Source organism: Cryptotermes secundus, unplaced genomic scaffold (assembly GCF_002891405.2).
Source record: "Cryptotermes secundus unplaced genomic scaffold, Csec_1.0 scaffold597, whole genome shotgun sequence".
In the NCBI taxonomy this organism is placed as follows: Eukaryota; Metazoa; Arthropoda; class Insecta; order Blattodea; family Kalotermitidae; genus Cryptotermes; species Cryptotermes secundus.
In genome coordinates this window covers 672,533-692,505 of record NW_019743156.1, presented here as the reverse complement: position 1 = coordinate 692,505, position 19,973 = coordinate 672,533, and the positions used below count along the sequence as shown (strand labels likewise).

General features: G+C 38.6%; 1 protein-coding gene across 1 annotated transcript; it reads right to left on the bottom strand.

Annotated features, from left to right (window-relative positions):
- Positions 1 to 1,291: 1,291 nt before the first annotated feature.
- On the bottom strand, positions 1,292 to 17,895 carry LOC111873892 (acetyl-coenzyme A transporter 1). Its single transcript, XM_023868955.2, has 8 exons — positions 17,373 to 17,895; positions 14,843 to 15,141; positions 12,585 to 12,739; positions 10,977 to 11,173; positions 6,655 to 6,839; positions 4,398 to 4,515; positions 2,251 to 2,472; positions 1,292 to 1,720 (listed from the first exon to the last, which is right to left on the bottom strand). Exons 1-8 carry the CDS (start codon positions 17,598 to 17,600, stop codon positions 1,544 to 1,546), a joined length of 1,581 nt encoding a protein of 526 aa, XP_023724723.1. The 5' UTR covers positions 17,601 to 17,895; the 3' UTR covers positions 1,292 to 1,543.
- Between the last annotated feature and the right edge of the window lie 2,078 nt (positions 17,896 to 19,973).

Below are 19,973 nucleotides of genomic sequence, written 5' to 3'. Positions count from 1 at the left end.
CATTGGTGACAATTTGAAGGGGATAAGCTGCTGACAGATGCTGGAATGTGATCGCCCTCCTAGACAAGGATAGGACACAGAGGGTAGGTTAATGGGACTATTACAGACTGATAACCATAAATAATTTTGCAGCAAAAGTTCAGGTACAGATGGTGCAAAATGTTATGGGAAAACAGTGGTGGATAGTCAGGAATCACTCATTATGATGAAAGTGCCTGAAAAAAAACAAACAAACTTTATGCAACAGTTTTCCCTTCACATGTGACATTTCCTATTGTTTTTGTTGGTGTTATGAAGTCCCCAATACAAGACCTCCACTGAGGTTTCACTGTAGCTGCTGAAAGCAGTAACCTCCAGCATTTAAGCACATTTCATACCGACGTAACAAAATTTGTGATATACTGTGAAGCTAACTTTTCAGGCATTCTAAAATAAGATTCCAAGTTTTGATTTCTAAAACTTTCCCAGTACTTGACTTATTTCCATAAACCTGTTTGAAGTTGCCCCAAAGATAAAAATCACACATACCCACATCTGGGAAATGAGATGGTCATAGTTCTCTGCAGATTCATTTATTTAACATTCTGCAGTGTGCAAAGGTACAATGTCCTGCCGAAAGTTGCAGTCACTTTACTTCTCAACAAGAAACTGGCACTGTTCAATATTGTATATGTTTATGACTGGATACAAATAGAATAAATGCTCACAGCTAACTGGCCATAAGGGCAAATATGCAGTGATTAATGGAACTGAAATGTGCATTTCTCATCAGGCCAGACTCTATCTTAATATATTATCCACTGCATTCTCATTGTTAACCGAATCCTTAAATAAAACTGCATAACTGTTGTATTAACTGCTTTGTATTTACATCTTACCATTTTAATGTAAATCACAATAACCCTTCTTCAATGTGATTTGTTTATACACACAAAAACAAATGAGAATAATTATTTGATGACTGCAGAAAATGTGAATACATGTTGTGTTCTGCCAGCCACAATCCTAAATGCAATTCAGACACTCCAATGCCAAGGTAATGCTATTACCTTCTAAGAACACATTGGTCCTGCATCGACACTTCATTCTTATTACACTTGAAATGTCTACACAGATATGAAAACCATGCTAGGCTCTGGTGCTTCTGAAAGCTTGAAGCAATGTATATAGAATCATTTCTTTGTGTGTGTAAAGAAATCTAGGTATTAACGGGTCACATATCTCCATTTAATCCACATGGTATTAAGTCTGTCCAAGGTGGATTCACCTAGTATGCCATTTTTGAGGGACATAACTCCCTTGCTAGATAAAGGTTTACTGTATAAATACACAGTAAAAAATATAAATTATGTGTAGAATTGAAACATATGTGACAGTTGGAAAGCAAGCATGTAATTCTGTGCTTTCTTATTTTAATTGAATGTATGTGAATGTGGGTTTGTCAAAATACAAGTTGTACTAAAAACACATAATGGCAACAATTGAATACTTATGCCCTGTCACTCAACAAACAAATCATCTAGTTCTGTACATCAAAACAGGGTTAACTTGCTTCCCTCCGCTGAACAACTTGCCACTCCTGATGACTTTTTGACTGCAGTTCATTTATTTTGCGTTTCCCCCACAGGAGCCATAACCAACCAATCACAGTACACAGTGCAGTCTCCACAAAGTAGCCATCTATCCAAGTATCACATGAGCCTCCAACTTTTGAACATTCCTGAAATATTAAAAGAAATCTTGCACTTTGTATGAACAGAGAAAATGCAACAGAAAATTATATGCTGTGAATAGAAAGGATGTGTCCTCTGTTACAGGAATGTTACAGCCAAAGCAATGGAAACTGACTGGTGAGCTTATTTAGTGTGAATGTGCATACAACAGAACTCTGGTAGGACATTCTAATGTTCATGCTACTGAACAAATGTGATTTCGCTTTTGTTCTACAAAGTGTGTCCAAGAGTAATGGGTGGGTAATGAACACTACCTCATTCTTTAAATCTGAGAAGTCTCATATTTGATTCTCATGCCAAAGGTCACGTGTCCTGACTGAGGTTCTTCATGCCCTCACCATGCATTTCAATTTAATATTTATTAAAACTAAAATAAACTTAATTCCTTTTACTACCACCAAGTTATATGTCAGTCTGACCACCTTCAGTGCAAGAATGAAAGTATAATGCATTATGTGTGGTCATTCCATGTTTGACTTATGTAAAACCGAACTGTGTAATGAGTGAAGAATATCACCTCTGTCTCCTCTGCTGTTATACATGTATTGTTTTGGAGTTCAGGTGCAGAACACTGTTTATATGTGAGACTGTCCACCATCCAGAGTGCGAGTGTACCAGGCCAATTTCCTCCCAGGTTTGACAAGGTGTTCAGAAGAGTCATATATGTTCCTCCTACAGCAGGGTCACTTATTCGTGCAAAAAAAGCCATCACAGCCACAAACATGCTATAAAGTGTAACCTGTTGAAACATAATAAAAGCCATCTATCAGGTTTCAAAATAACACATATGCATATCATTTGAAATGACTGTCACACAGCAATATCAGACCAGTCCGAAACCCATCACTTCAAAATCTCTTTCATAATTTTTGGGAGTAATCTAGCATGGCACAGATATGAGCATAATATATGTATAGTTTAACAATGTAATTTTTATAGAGGCATAAACACTTAACACATGCCTGGAATACTGCTTGGTGGCACATAAAATACCGATGGTTTTGTGAAAATTAAATTGTTAAATTGAAATAAACACCATAGGGAATGAATACAATATATGTATGTACACTTTGCCATTAAGCTGTTTTTACATCACTGACTTAGCAGGCTGGTATAATAGTAATACAGCAGACTTGTATTTGGCAGAAATCTAGTCTGAATCTTGGCTGGGTTACCAGATATCCTGCCTGAGATATCAGTAGTTTTCCTTTGTATCTCCAGGTAAATTCTGTATCTTAACATACGTCACAACTGCATTCTTTTATCAACTAACTATATGCAACCATATTGCCATCTTATTTGGCACAAATGATATCTGCTGAGGAATGAATAACATGAGCAGTCATCTTTACATCTAAACAACTAATATGGTACTCATATAAGCATGTAAGTCTACAAAGATGTNCCTGCTCTGAAGAAGGAGGTGATACGTTCCTCCAAAACATCGGCCAAAACGAAGAATACACGGTGCCAAAACCCAGAAGACGACTTTCTTCATGCAAGTTCTTTATTCGAAATAAAGCCTACAATAGTAAAGAATGTCCACTATGCTAAAATGTGTCCTAAATTTCTTTCTACCTATGATTCAAATCATTAGTCATAGTTTATTTAGCAATACTGTCAATATTGCATGGAATGGTATGATGAGAGGTGAACAGTGGATTGAAAAGGACGTCAAACTGGTGGTGGCCTAATTAGAGTTACTATCCCAACATTTACCCAAAGGGACTGAGGAAAACCAGGGAAAATCTGAGACAGGACAGAACCAGGCACCTCACAAATACAAGTCATACTGTTTGATCCAAGTTTCTTGGTGCAAATTATAGCGTGTGTCACGTAACTTCGAACAAGGCCAAGAGTAACCTTGAATGCACAGAAGAAAAATTTCAGACAAGAGGGTGGGTTCGAGGGTGAGAAGTGACAGGCGGCCAGTCGTTTGTATGTGTTAAGAAACTCCTCCCACCACAAGCTATGTGCGGGATTTGACTAGGAATGTGGGGCCTTGTTCGAAGTTACATTACGTGACACTGTCTACAATAGAGTAATAACAAAGCCATTTTCAACCGACACAGTTTCCAAAACAATGGTGGGGGGAATAAATGTATAACAGAACAACTGATAAAAGCAGGCATACAGAACAAGACTAGCATTAAAAGACGATGAATTTTTGACATAATATTTCGTCAGCATAAATGTTGGGCCTTGTTCTAGCACACAGAAGATGAGTGAGAGGGTGAATACTTGCTTTGATTTAGTACTGACATTAAGAATATGTGCAGAAGTATCTACTGTCCTCCAACAAAGATAAGATGAGACAAGCAGAGGGCAGAACTGGTCAACTGGACAATTCTACTATTCATTTAGGAACACAATGAGTTTCACTGTACCAACTGCTCTAGTAAGTCATCTGAAAATTATGCTGATGTTTTGAGCTAAAACAGTACACATCAGGGGGCCTTGGAAATTGTCTTGCCTTCTCTTCATTGCAGGACAATAAAAGCCATCTACATAGCTACAGAAGGTGGGGTCAAGCTACCGTACACAATGTTTCAATTTTACCTTCTATGCATACTGAAGTGGTAATCATTAACCAGTTATTCACATTACAAAAATAATAAAAAATCTTATACAGATGGAGTGGCAACTTATTACATTTGTGTTTACCTGGTGTAGTGAATAAATGAGGATGAGAACTACATAATAATACAATGGAACATCACCATTTTGTACTATGAATGGAGTAATCCATACTAAACCTGCTGCTATGATGCCAAATAATAGCCTGCAATAAGATAAATACATGACAATATAAAAATTAAACAAAATTGCTGTGTATGAGGTCTGACAATAAAGTTTGTGAACTGGCCACTCCATGCTTGATATCGCAGCAGTGAACAGAAACCTCACNTAGCCTGCAATAAGATAAATACATGACAATATAAAAATTAAACAAACTGCTGTGTATGAGGTCTGACAATAAAGTTTGTGAACTGGCCACTCTGTGCTTGCCATCGCAGCAGTGAACAGAAACCTCAGTATGGTTTGATTACGTTGGTATACAAATGTTTCACAGCTGTGTTGTTGTTGTTGATCTATAGCAGTCTCTTTCTGAGTGGCATCTATTATTGTCTGAGTTTGTTCTGGTGTGCCATTGTGAGAATGTTGGAAAGAACATTAAATTTCTTGTTAAACTTGGTAAAAGTGTAAGCAAAATCAGAGAGATGTTAGTGCAAGTTTATGGGGATAATGCTATGAAGAAAACAGCAGTTTACAAGTGGCTGACACGTTTTTCTGAGGGAAGAGAAAGTGTCACTAATGAAGAGAAATCGGGATGGTCAGCAACGAGTAGAACTGAAGAAAACATTGAAAAGTTCATTAAATTGCATGTAAAAATCATCAGCTGACTGTCAGGAGCATAGCAAAGCAAGTGAACATCGACAGAGAAACTGTTAGGAAAATCTAACTGAAGAACACTTTCTTGTGAGGGAGTTTTTAGCTAGTAAACATTTAATTGTGCTGGAACACCCTCCCTATTCACCAGATCTAGCCCCCGTGACTTCTTTGTGTTCCTGATGATAAAGGACATATTGAAAGGAAGGCAGTTTAATGACACTGATGACATCAGGAGTAATATGACAGCAGCTCTGAAGGCCATTTCACAAAACCAGCTCCAAAATTGTTTTGTAATGTGGACTAGGCACTGGCATCAATGCATAGTTGCACAAGGGGAGTACTTTGAAAGCAAAAACAGTGATATTCAGCAATGAGGTATCTAGATGTTTACATCAACGAGTTCGCGAACTTTATTGTCAGACCACGTAGATACAGTTTCACATTCAATAGTACATTAATCCAATATAACATACTGTATTCTTATGATAGCCACTGAAGACACAAATGAGATGTCTGATAAAATTATAAATTGGAATTTGAAGTGAGGATAAAATACCAGGGCACATATTGTGACTTTCTTGGATATGACACTGTGTAATCTGGTATGTGGCTACCGGTGCTTCCACCATTTCTAGCCTTTTACTTTCAACACTGCCATAGGACCCTATGCTGCACCAGTTATATCCACTCCACAATTTCACACCAAACTTCCCTAAGTCCTGTTCAATATATCCTCCTGCATGTACATCAAGATCTCCCATGTGATGTCTTCCACTGAGGTTCCTCTGTTACAAAAAAAAAGTCTGCACTTCCCCTACATGTCATATACGTCCCACACATCCCATACTTCCAGATTTTGCCTTTCAAATTTCAAATTGCTATAACAAAAGTTATTTAAAATTTGCAAAGGCGCTGAGTGATCAGATTGCAGTCTTCTCAGTTGTGATGCCTATTGTAGGTGGATACAAATGTTTCAATGGAACATGCTACATTCATCTTCAGAATGAAAGTGATTGGGGTAAAAATATGGTCAGATTGCACAGGCATGTTGGAAGGAAGGCAGTCACTGTGACGACTGGACGGGGACAGAGACAAAGACTGGTCTGCTGCATACAGAATAAGTATGAATTTGAGGTTCTCACAGCAGTGATTATGAACAGTTCTTTCTTCTGGGATATAATACCATGTGGTCTGTTGAAAGTCAACAGATGTTTTGGAGGAACATATTGCCTCCGTCTTCAGGGATAACGAGTTAAGCCAAGAAAGAAACCAGCACGAAGCAAGTAACAAGCAGAGTGAGTAGCTTATACTTTGACCCTGAAGATGAAGGCAACATGTTCCTCTGAAATGTCAGTTGACTTTCAATGGAGTAATCCCAGAAGAAAGAATAATGAATACTTTCCTATGCACAGCTATAAACATTACAGATTAGCAGAGACCATTTCAATAATAAAACTAAACAACATAAGTAAAGTTCATGACATACGAAGATAATATTCTATGATACGTATTTGCTTATACTCCTTACCTATAAGGAAATGCAGATATATAAATATTCATGGGCCTTGGGCCAACGGTATATTTACTAATGGCAAGGGGTAGTATTATTTGTAATGGAACTAAAGGAATTGCCATAAGTGCTAATTTCTCCTTTGGAAATCCTGCATCAATCATCTTCAAACTAGTCACTGCATCACAAGCACTGAAGCCAACCTGAATGAAACAGTAAACAACCAGAAATAATCCATATTATCACACTAATATCTGTAGTTTTCATTATAACATGTAAATCTGAAGATGCCTGTAAAATCGAAAATCCATCTATTGGAGAAAGATCAGTCACCTCTATTGACATTATATCAGTAGTTATTTACTCATAATTTGGTATCAGACATGTCACTGGTAGGAAGAGTAGGTGTAAGGGGGGAGGAGGGACCTCAGATGCCCATTAGTTTGAATTTACAAAACTAAATTGGCTCTCTGCATGTTACTTACATTGCTGTAATTTGTATGTGAATCTCTTACTTAAATTCTCTTATATAGTTTTCTGTGTTTTGATGGTAAAAGAAGCATCTGTACTTCATTACCACTGTGATACTAAATGTCCATTAATATTTTTGGTGCTTCTCTACTTTCTTTCATTTTATGTCAGCATCAGCTGAATTCATAGGGCCTTTTAGCTGCATAGTATCTACTCACCCTTTTTATTCCAAATTTTTATCCCCTCAATCCCAAAACAAGGTGTAGTGTAGACATGATTTTGGCCTATATAGGTCAATGAAATACCAAAATGTGTGATATACATCCTCCTTCTAACTTGAAAAATGGCTCATTAGGTCATGTGGTCAATGCTGTAATGATAAATGAGGGCTATGATGCAGAATATCAAAATAAAAATTAACTGTAATATAGAAAGAAAAACTGCTCATTTTGAGTCAATCTTCTTATTAAACTATAAAAACATATGATAGAAGTGACCTCTGGGAATGGTGTTTTTATGCGGTCCATGCTGATAGCTATGTCATGCCATAAAAGAGAAATTGTGGGAAGTGGTGTTCTCTGTGGGTCCATTTGGAGGCTATATCTGGAGAATCAAAACACTGCTGAGTCAGTTGAGAGTAGTGATTCTGCATTTAACAGTTTGGAGACAGACCCATCAAAGGTTGTCACAGACAGTCACTCCTAGCGAAGGCGTGGAAGGCAGAGAAGCCCCCATTGTTGTAAGTCACTGCATAGCAATGCCAAGTTAACTGCAACACAGACACCAGCCAGCTACGACTGCAGCCGTGGAACACGTCAGCTGAGGGATCTATGGCGTTGGAAGTGTTACTAGGTGACAACCAGCGAAGACATAGCAGACTGAGAAGACTTAATACATCCTGTTGTGAATTAGTGATAGCACTATAGTACTTGTAGAGCATGCGGTAGCATAGTTGGTTGAGGCACTATGCTACAAGCTAGAAGGTCATGGGTTTGATTCCTGATGAGGTCATTGGATTTTTTCAATTTATCTATACCTTCCAGCTGCACTATTGCCCTGGGGTTGACTCAGCCTCTAACAGAAATGAGTACCAGGAATCTTCCTAGGGGTAAAGGGCAGCTGGCACATAATGCTAACAACCTTACTGACATCTGTGAGCTGACTGCCTAGCAAATGTTGGAGCCTTGATGTCTGACGACCCCATGGGCCTCCATGGTCTGTTACAGGGATATCTTTACCTTTTACCTTCTACTATAGTACTTGAAATTCTGGGTTGCAAGTGTGCAATAAATCCATTTACCAATTCAAGTCCCATCTATAGTTGTTTAACATGTAACAATATACACACATGCGCACACACACACACAAAATCCAGCAAATGTATGACACAACTATAAGTTGTTAACTGGGAATACAAATCCAATTATGAGCATGACGTGCATACTGATGAATACACTACAATATTTGGATATGGTGGTATTATTTCACCTGAATTGAAACCACATTAATACCTTTCCTATTTAAAAATTCATCATCCAGATGGCACTAATATGCAGAATTTAACCCATACACCAGGCATCACAGAAAAAAATTGATGATATAAATTCTGCATATATGTGGGGCAGGTTACATCATTAGGAAGGGAATGTCATAAAAAAAATCCACTTGGCACATATTATAGCTGCTAGCTTAAGGGCAAGGGCTAAGCAGGAGATGGAAATAAACTGACATGTGTGTCTTGCAGTGGGAATAAGACTCGGCTAAAGTATGAGACTATCAATGGGAAGTGACCAAGTGTCTAAGAAGGGTTGCAGGAAGTGAAATGAAGCCTGCCTTTACTTAGTTTGTATCCCGGTTCACAGCTGAAGTTGTCCAGGTTTATTTTGATTACTCCCCTAATGATGTAAAGATGGTAATTATAGATGATAAAACAATTCCGTTCAGTGTGACCGTTGAAGCTTTTACTAATTCACCTCTTAGCACCCTAACATGTTTCAGTCCCTACAGACCATCACCAGAGGGAACATCAATACTTTTAGAAACTTATATTACATTGGGTGCTTTGATTTTAAAATACATAAATATACAATATTTGTAATATATACTGTCACGTGTTGGGTGTGTCACGCGACAAATAAATTCACGTGGGCCTCGGATTCAGCGAATCTTTGTTGGACATTCACTCTTACACACTGTACAATTGTTATCACCTTAATTGTATTCTGTGGCGGCTATCTTCCAACTGTCTCGTATGACGGCTAGGTTCTAACTGTGCTCTATGAAGGCTAGATCTCAACTGTAGTCCTGTAGTTCTGTCGCTCTCGACTTATGTAGGTGTTCTGTGGACCAGATACGAGACACCATTCGCCAAGGTTCGATCTCACTTGTTCGGCAATCTGTTGCTTCGGGAATGATCTCTAAAGATTACAGTGGTAACGTGTTTTATCTCATCCGTTGGTACTCAACGGCCTTCTGTTGTTCATCTACGGGGAAACGCGTTCATTGTTTCGGCACTGTCTATGCAGCGGTCCACTGTTATTGCGTTGCCATGGAAGTATCTACTCCAAATACATTACATTGCCCCCTTCTAAAGGTTGTTCGTCCTGAACAGCCTAATGGTGCATCCTTGGTTTCGTTTCCTAAGGTGTTCACCTTCCGCGTGTTACCTCCGCCTTTTCTTCGGCGTTTTGCCTTCCTTCCATCTGCCACCCTTCTTCCAGAGTGCTCACCCTGAGCACTTCCAAGGTCCAGCAGTTGTCGGTCCCACTGTCTCGCATTCATTCTTCGCTTTCATTCTCCATTCATCTTTGCTGGGGAGGCCGGTACTTCTATGTTACAGGTTCCTCCCATACGGGCTGTTTCCTTTCTTCCGTTTTGGAGGGGGTCGACCCCTCCACATTGTCCAATTTTTGGTGCCCTGTAATCTGTTGGAAATTCCTACCGCTTGTTGCCCGATCTCCAGCCCTTGGGTCTTCCTGAGGGTTCAGTTGGCTGTTCCCTTGTTCCCCAGATGCAGCCTCTCTCTTGTGTATTCCTCCTTTACTCCACTGCTGCCGTCTGGTTCCATCAGAAGTCTCCCCCCTCTGGGGGCTCCTCTTGCAACATTGTTCCTGGTCTGGTTGTTTCCGATTATGTGTCTCCTGCGCTGTGCCACTGCCACATGGTGGGACTTGTTCGGCCCGTGGGTGTCCCTGATGCATTGTGCCACTGTTGCGCGACGGGGCAACATAATGTTGGTTAGTGTTTTCTGTGCCAATTTTGCACGGCGTGTTGTCCTCCTGCAGGCGACGGCCAATTTCTTATGGGGTTTACAATCTTCCCGTGTTGAATCCTTTGGTTTCTGGCGGTGGCGCCAGTTTATTATATTGATTATAGATGTTAGGTACAACTTCAGTTCAGGAAAGCCATCAAACATCTCTACACCCTCTATCATAAAGAGAGATGCAAACTGAGCAAAGTCAGGCTTCACCTACTTTCATCAACCCTCTTTCTTAACCACATGGTTTCTTCCCATTAGACAGTATCAGGTTTTACATCCCACTTCAAGGCCTATATACTGATCTGCTTGTTCCTTCTGCAATGCAGGTCAGAAGTTTGAAACATTTCAACACACGAGATGACTAACTGCAAAATTCAAAAATACTGTATCACTTTGAATAGAAGACACTCTTCTTACACATTTTTTCTCACTGAAAAATTGAGATGCATCTTAAATTCAAGGAATTCTCACCTTTCTAATTTTTCCCTTAAAACTCACGTTAAAAAAACTGGATGTGTCTTAAATTTGACGGCATCTTATGTTTGAAGTAATGCAGTATATACATTAGAAACAGGATGTGAAGACCTCTAAGTTGAAGCATGCTACTTACTTTGCTTGTAAGCAGTATCAGTGCAGTTGTACGTATGGAAGGTAACCGTGTGATGTTCCATAGCAGGTGGTAGGCTTGTGCAACTCCCAAATTGGGTTCTGCTTCTATATGTCTCTCTCTAGAGGAACATTCTTTCTTGAATATTGCTACTAAAGTTGTTGAAAACAGGAAAACAATACCCCAAAAATACAGGAATCCTATAAACACACACAGACCAAATTTTACATCACCTTCATGAAGAAATTATATTATAAGAAGACACAGACAGGTTTGTTACCTTGAAATACAAAATACTTACACTTTTAAACTGCATCTATTTAATAATACAATCAACAAACCTTGACGAATATAATCATTTACTAGCCCCACAGAACAGAATCCTTCTTGAAAAGCTCACAGTTACATAAGATTAACCACTCAGTCAAGAAATTCCCTGCCTTTTATGAAACCTTAAGGTTCATTTTCAGTCTGTTTCTATCCACAGCAAATGACTGGCATGAATCTCTGTCCCATGAGGCACTTTCTTTCATGAGAAGCTAACAGGAGATCAGTTAGACAAGAAAGTCCAAAACTATGGAACTCAAAGGCTCATTACTGTGTGTGTCATGACAATGTGTCACTGGTCTCTATCCTAAGGCAGACAAATCCAGTCCACACCTCATATCATAGTTAAGTTCAATTTTAATATTATCCTCCCATCTACATCTAGGTTCAACAGTTTCCTTTCAGGCTTTCTGACAAGAAGAAAATGTACAAGTATATTCACTCCTCATCTCTTCTATGCATATTATGGCATCTCCTTCTCCTTATGAACTTCAGCGAAGACACAAATTATGAAGATCCTCTCTTCATTATAATGTTACTGGGGCTGGGATAGCACAGTCAGTATAGCGACTGGCCACAGGCTGAATGGAAGAGGGGTTGGAATTCAAATCCTGGTAAGGGCAAGATTCTTCTCCTCTCATCATCGAGATAAGTTCTGGGGCCCATTCAGACTTCTGTTCAACAGGTACTGGGGACACTTTCGCTTGGAGTAAAGCAGGCCAGGCGTGACAGTGACCACTCACCTCCAAGTAGTGCCGAGGTCAAGAATATATGGATTTGTACATCCACTCCCCCATACATCTTCATGGCACAGTGCTCAATTAGTTAAGCACAGGGACAGCTTTACTTTTTATATTATTACTTTCTGTCCTGTTACTTCCTCCCTCAGTCCAAATATTCTCCACAAAACTCTGCTCTCAGACATTCCCATTCTATGTACTTCACTATGTTTGAGAGGCCCTCACTTGACGGCAGGCAACATTGTAGTTTCAGTTCAGTGAATATTTACATTTTTAGATAAGTGATTAGAAAACATGGTAGATAATGGACATCTTAACCTCAGCAAAGAAAACTGCACTGGCCAAAATTACATCCATAATTACTTCAATATTCTGTGACAAAATCAAGTAAATAAAAATAAGCATAATTCACAATGACACGGATTCCATTTAAGTAGGTCAACACTGCACTAAAAATACTGTAACATTACTAACATTCTGTTCCACAAGTATTCCAAGACAGAATTTAAACATTAACATCTAATTAGAAAATTATCAACACTACCTGGTAAAGTGACAATTCCATGTGGCAATGGATCTCTTCGTAAGTAAGCGTTGCAAAACTCTGCTGATTCCAATCCCACAAAAATTACATAGCCTAGGAAGTATCCAGCAGTCTGACCAACACTGTTACAAGTTGATGCATGGCCTACATTGCGCCTTAAAACAAGATATATCACTGACAGCATTATTATACAAATTATAGGATCAAACTCATGGTTGACTATAATTTTTAACACTCAGCCTTACAGCAAAGTGGATGGCTGTGAAAAACACATCCACTTCATACAGAAGCTGAAAACAAACTAACTTATATAAATCAACTGAATGGTGAATGGACAAGTATCATACAGATGGTGAAGACCATTTAACTTTCTAATATTCACACTACAAGAATATCAGCTTAGTCGTGTCCTGCTGCTCCAAAGATATGATTGTATTTAAGTAGGCAAATGTCAGAGAAGCCATTTCATTGTACTCGTCCATCCTTCTGGTTCAAATACTTAAAATCAGAATTATGTAAAAGGAAAAGGGTTCTTTGATTATCAAGTACAGAAGACTCATTACCAGTGACTATGAAGATGCCAGTTTCCCATGTCTGAACTGAGACTTCATTCACAAAAAAACTGATAGCTTCTTTTGTCAACTTAATAAGCTTTTAACTGAGTGAATCATCTGCAAGGTAACTAGTAACAGAATCAGAATGTTTTGGCAGCCACAAGCTCATACAAACAAAATATCAAATGAAATTGTGAAAAATCATTAATGAAGATGACATAATCCCCTTTCTCGAAGCTTAAATTATGTGAAAACAGTTTTAATGTTGATCCAGATTTCTCCCCGAGCCACTATCCAAAATAATTCTGAAAAAGCATATGCAGTTTCAACTACATACATCAGCTCATATCACTGACAGCATTGATTACTTTGTACTAGTGATGACACATACTGTTTAAATTTGATTTGTTTCATTCTGGTCCGTCACACTAACAATTACAAATACAAATCACTCCGTCCAATGTGACATATAAGTTTACTACGTGAAAACCTATCAACCCTTACATGTTTCGGTCCTTGTGGACCATCTTCGGAGGGAACATCATTACAAGCTGGAAACTACTATCACAATAGGTGTTTTGATTTAATTACATACACATGTCCTGTAATGCACAGTTGATACCACTGTTCTAGAGTATGCTTGGACACAGCATACTCTAGAACAGTGGTAACACAGCTAGCCACGAACAAATCCTGGACATTAAGAGCCTCCTTATCAAGATAGACAGCGGCACAAAATCTGCCCCATACAAGAAGGACGATAGGAGTATGGACACGAACCTACGTGGTTTATAAAATTTTAACTATTGACAATAAGTTTTTAAACAACATCAAGAAAACTTTTTTTAAAAAACTTTATAATACCAGGAAGCAGCTGTGATTGCGAAACGTTCGAATTTATGCGTACTGTGCATTACAGGACATGTGTATGTAATTAAATCAAAACATCTATTGTGATAGTAGTTTCCAGCTTGTAATGATGTTCCCTCCGAAGATGGTCCATAAGGACCGAAACATGTAAGGGTTGATAGGTTTTCACGTAGTAAACTTATATGTCACATTGGACGGAGTGATTTGTATTTGTCATACTGTTTACTTCTTCCTTATAAGATCTTCCCTTATTTTTCTGATGTTAATTAGAAACAAATTTTCTTTTTATATTCAGGTATGCATAAGATAGTGGTGAAGGAGCAGATAAGTAAAACGTGTTCAGAAATACATATCAGTCTGAAACATGAGCATATAAAATGCCCGCCAATTTTACTTTCTTCTTATTATACATTCTGTGACAGTGGCGGGTGATTACTGTATGAGACAACAGTAAGTGCAGCCACATGGCTAGACTGTACCAATCAGTTTCAGCCTCTGTTACTGGTAATGTACCCTTCTTCTCTTGTAGCATTCATAAGTTAACTTTTTTTTGTGAACCACTTCATTTCATTGTTGTTTTCCTGTTACTTTTTTAAAAGGAAAACCAATGGCTTTGGAATTCAAATACTTCATAAATAAGCTGGAAATTTATTCTCTGTGGTTAGTCTATTTCAGATGGGAATTGAAAAACCATCTTGCAATACTGCCACCTTGCAGCATAACAAGCCACAACCCACACACAATCTTTTCTGATGAAATGACGACATATCTAGTTGAATTGAGAATAATTCCAGGTGCAATTGAAATTATCTTTTCATGCCTTTTTACTCTTACCTTTTGAGCATTGTGAGTGCCCATCCATCAACGGCAATATCTTGTGTTGCAGCCAGGAAGTTAAGGCAGAAGAAGCAGAATGTAAGAATAGCTATGTTTGGTGCATGCATGTTGAAATGATCAGAGCCTAACCAATCTTCAACTTTGCCAGATAGAAAAATCATAAAAAATCCAATCAGATACTGTGCTGGAATTAGCCATGACTTCCTTCGCCCAAATCGGGTTGAAAATAATGAATCCACTATTGGCGCCCAAAGAAGTTTCACACTGAATGGCCAGTGAACAAAGCTAAACTGTGCCTGAAAATAAGATTGCTTTGTTAAAGTACTGTAATATGGTGTTCTACAACACAGATATTAATATAAAAATCTGCTAGACAAAGAACTTGATTAGCAAGTAACTGTGCAAGGTCATCAAATCCAATGAGAATGAAGATTGCAGAATCACATGCTTTAAGTGAAATTTATTATCTATTCATATCTGATCCATGTTAGGTGGTTCCCAGTCACTACGGCATGGTGCATCCTCAGGTTGCGGATGGAGGAGACGCCCTCCTGCTTTGGAGGGAAGCTGTGAATATATTGAATAAGCAGTCGCAGACAGCCGACATGGGGTGGCCCTCCAGCTTGGGGGTTGGGTGTGGGGCTAACAACTCCTCACCGTAAAAAATCATTATGTTACGAAAATGAACACAAAGCCTCAGACTTGGACGGATTCCTTGGATAAAACTATAATTTTGCCTCTGGTTCTGCATGGGTGTGAAACTTGGTCTCTGACATTTTGGGAGGAACATAGACTGAGGGTGTTTGAGAACAGGGTGTTGAGGAGAATATTTGGACCAAAGAGAGATGAAGTGACAGGAGGTTGGAGAAAACTGCATAATGAGGAGCTTCTTAATTTGTACTCTTCTCCAAGTATAATTAGAATGATCAAGTCAAGGAGGATGAGGTGGGCAGGTCATGTAGCACGAATGGGGGAGACGGGGAATGCATATAGGATATTGGTGGAAAAGCCAGAATGAAAGAGACCACAGGGAAGACCAATGCGTAGGTGGGTGGACAATATTAAAATGGATCTTAGAGAGATAGGATGGGATGGTATGGATTGGATAGATCTGGCCCAGGATAGGGACCAGTGGAGGGCTCTTGTGAACATGGTAATGAACCTTTGGGTTCCATAAAATGCTGGGAAATTCTTGAGTAGCTGCAGAATTGGCGGCTCCTCCAGAAGGGCTCAGCTGCATGAGTAAGTAAGTATTCATATCTGATGCAGACACCCAGAAAAAAAATCAGATGAAGAGAAATATTGTACTATATTAACTTGACTGTGGGAAACTACAAAGAAACCTCTGACAGGCCTTCAGAGACATATTTTAATCTGAGCACAAGGGGTTGTGATAACACGTCTCGGAGCCTTATTCTCTGTATTAAACTTGCATGTAACAAGACTGGAAAGATATAAATGTGTATCATATAAACGTTCTTTGTACCAAATTCTTACCAACCATCTCCATATGGAATACATGAGAGAATGCTACCAAGATCTCCTTTTATTCAAAACAAGTTTTTGTAAGGTGTACACTTAATAATATAAAATCTACAGAAAAAGTCACAAAATTTTGGGTTCTCATGTTGGTGATAATGGTGATTTCTGTCTTGTGAGATGTGAGGATGGGTAGTCTGATAGACCTACCGGACTATATAATGTCACATCCCAGAAAACAGTATTCTTTTAAGGTAAAATTGTTCATGCGCTTAAACATCATGCCATGAAAATGCATAAGGAAAGTGGAAGCAAAGCTTTACACATTTTTAATTATGGCATCAATCCAATCAAATCCATACCACCCCTCCTATCTAAGATTCATTTTAATATTATCCACCCACCTATGTCTTGGTCTTCCTAGTGGCCTCTTTCTGACTTTCCCACCAGTACCCTACATGCATTCCTCATCTCCCTTATTCATGCTACATGCCCTGCCCATCTCATCCTCCTTGACTTGATTATTCTAACTATACTTGGAGAAGAGTACAAGTTATGAAGCGCCTCATTATGCAGTTTTCTCCAATCTCCTGTCAATTCATCTCTCTTTGGTCCAAATATTCTCCTCAATACAATAATTACATATCACATCTAGATTAAGTGCACCCAACCTCCTATCCAATGGGTACCAGGGGCTCCTTCCCCAGGGGTAGGGGCATGAAGCTGACCACTCACCTCCAGCTAATGCCAAGTTCAAGAAAATGTGGATCTACATATCCACTCCCCCATACGCCTTCATGGCATAGTGCTTAATCAGTTAAGTACAGGGACAACTTTACCGTATGTTATCTGGATTTAGTGATACATTATGGAGGTCAGAATGATTTGCATTAAATGTAGTTCTTTTTCTCATTCATGATTACGCCAATCTATGCAGAGGCCTAGGAAAGGTCGTGAAGGGAGCTCGTAATATTTGCTCTCTATTACTATTTCAAGTCATTTTAATTTGAATTGAATTCACATAATGATTATTTAGACAAGTACTCACTTGTTGCCTGTAGCTAACACCTCTGTTTTGTAAGTACATGGGAATTGCTGAGCTAAGACCCAGTGGTATGCCTTGTAATACATACAAGAAAAATAAAATAGCAATATTCCATTCATCTCCTTTCATATCACTACTTTCTTCAACTCTTGGATTCCCTGTCCCAAACCCATCTTCCAATGTTACAGATTTATTACGCACATCCCCCCCTACACGTTTACGAGTACTCATGATTTTAAAAATTCTGACCACTCAACTTGCACATAAACAGTAAAGCATATGGCTTTCTGGAAAACAAATGGTATTAGCATAGGTTATGAACACGTCATGCTTCCAATATTGGTGATGACCCTGAGATTACACCGAAAAAGTTTAAGCAGGATATTTTTGTTTTTGGAACGCGGCATAAAATCGGCTCAAGATTACGGTCTAATAACAACCAAACGTGACCTAACTTGGCATGCCACTCTTCCTTACACAAAAAATCACTCCACGTACAATTACTTGAGACACGTTGACTGTCATAAGCCGTCACAGACCGGTCACAGACAGATTCATAGTTCGCATTCTGACCGTTAGATGGTAGTACACATACTACTGCAATTGGTGTCGGAGGACACGCGATAATAGTCGCGATAATGATCTTGTTTTTTGTCCAAGATATTGCGACATATGATTTTTGCGAGCTTCAGGATAATACTCATTTTCCAGTGTCACACATACAAATTCACAAGTTTCCTAAGAAAAGTAATATGCCACATGTAAACAGGTTCCGGTCTAGAAAACCGAAAATAACGGCTTTGGGAATTCGTTGCGCCGACCACGCGACATCCTCTATCAGCAAAAGTTGGCATTAAACTTCGCCGACAAACGGCGGTCGCTCGGCCGGTATAGTTACTTTGAGGACTAAAATCACGTTTGTTTGTATGTATAAAGGTTTCGTTTTTAAGGTTAGGTTTACATTATCGTTGCCATCTTGTATCCCTCAAAGAAAAATAGTTTATATGTGAACTCATCCATTGCTGCCCGCAAAAAAGAAGAGGGGTAAAAGTAACATGACACTGATCGCATAGAAAATGGGAGTGCAAAAATCCTTTTGTTGCATGTGTATTCGTTGCTGTGGGAACCTGTTTACCAAGCTGATGCCTAGCAACTATAAAGGGACATGCAGACAGCAAGGTGATCTGACAAGCCTACTTCTCTATTAAAAAAAAAAAATCCGGATAGGGGTTTGCCCTATCTATTGGACCCAGCTGAGTAGGTTTTACCTGAGGATGGGGACAGAATCCAGTCTCCGAAACGTTTCCAAAAAGAAACAGGACGGTTTTTAGAAAATAGACAAGGCGATGGATAATATCCAAAACATAATACTTGTAGCAATATACCATCATCACAAACTTTTAGATTTTATCTGATCAGCAGTTGAACAATTACATTGAAACCCAGATAGATGATCCCCAATAATTTCATCTATGTATGGACTTAATCGTGAGAGAAGAAAATTGGATAAGATTTTGTATGAAGTTGATAGCAGTGATATCCCATGATAATTACTACAGCCAGTTTTATCACCCTTCTTGTGAACTGGTACAATAATAGATTCTTCCCCTGGTTAGGAAATTATTCCTTATTCCAAAAAGAATTAATTAGCTTATGGATCATAGAACATAACATTTCACCTCCTGCTTGAATAAGTTCTGTCAGAATTTGGTCACTACCTGGCAATTTCAACCTCAAAAGAGCTGGGATCAGGTACTAATGGCTCAGCTGTATGTACAATGTATTTCTGCCTGCCTAACACCACTGACCCTATGTACATTCAATAACAGAGAAGTAATTCTTCCACCTCTTCAAAACGTTGTGGGAATCTACAAGCAGATCACCATTCACTATTCTCATCCTTCATTAAGTTACTTCTAGGATGGTGACCCCCCTTTAAGTCATTTATTCCTTATGCAGGTAACTAATGTTCTTGTTCTATCGTTGTAGCCTAACTAACTTACCTATGGTACCAGGGCAAGGAACCTCAAGTTCAGAAAACAGCAATGTATAATTTCTTCACCCTGATTTCTTGTTCTCCAGTGATTCTTACTTCAGCTTTAGGAATTCATTTCACTCATATCTACCAGGAGAAAGTTTCTCAGCACTGCCCGTAAAGTATGAAACTTTCACCTAAAACAATCCAGCATCCCTCACTGAAAATCGTTGGACTGCTGTGAACTGTATTATATACAGAAGCTGAAGTTCAGTGTACTTGAATGAAAAGTTTGTTTCCATCAGTGATATTTGTATTAATCTTCTTAACATTAGTTTAAAATTACAAGTTTAACATTGAATGGAATAATATAATCAGAATAAGAAAATAGCTGAGTGAAAATAATTAAAACATTATTAACAACTTATTTCTTATTCAGAAAAATTGAAAAAAAAAAGTATTTCAATAGACACAGTGAATTCTGATATCAATTCTACTTGTTGTCGTTTCACGTCGAAGTAGATAACGTGAACACTTGAAGTCAGTGATAAAGTAATAACATTTCATTCTTACCTATATACAAACAAGAATTGTGTGGATCGGAAAGCAATTTCCCATATAATTATCAA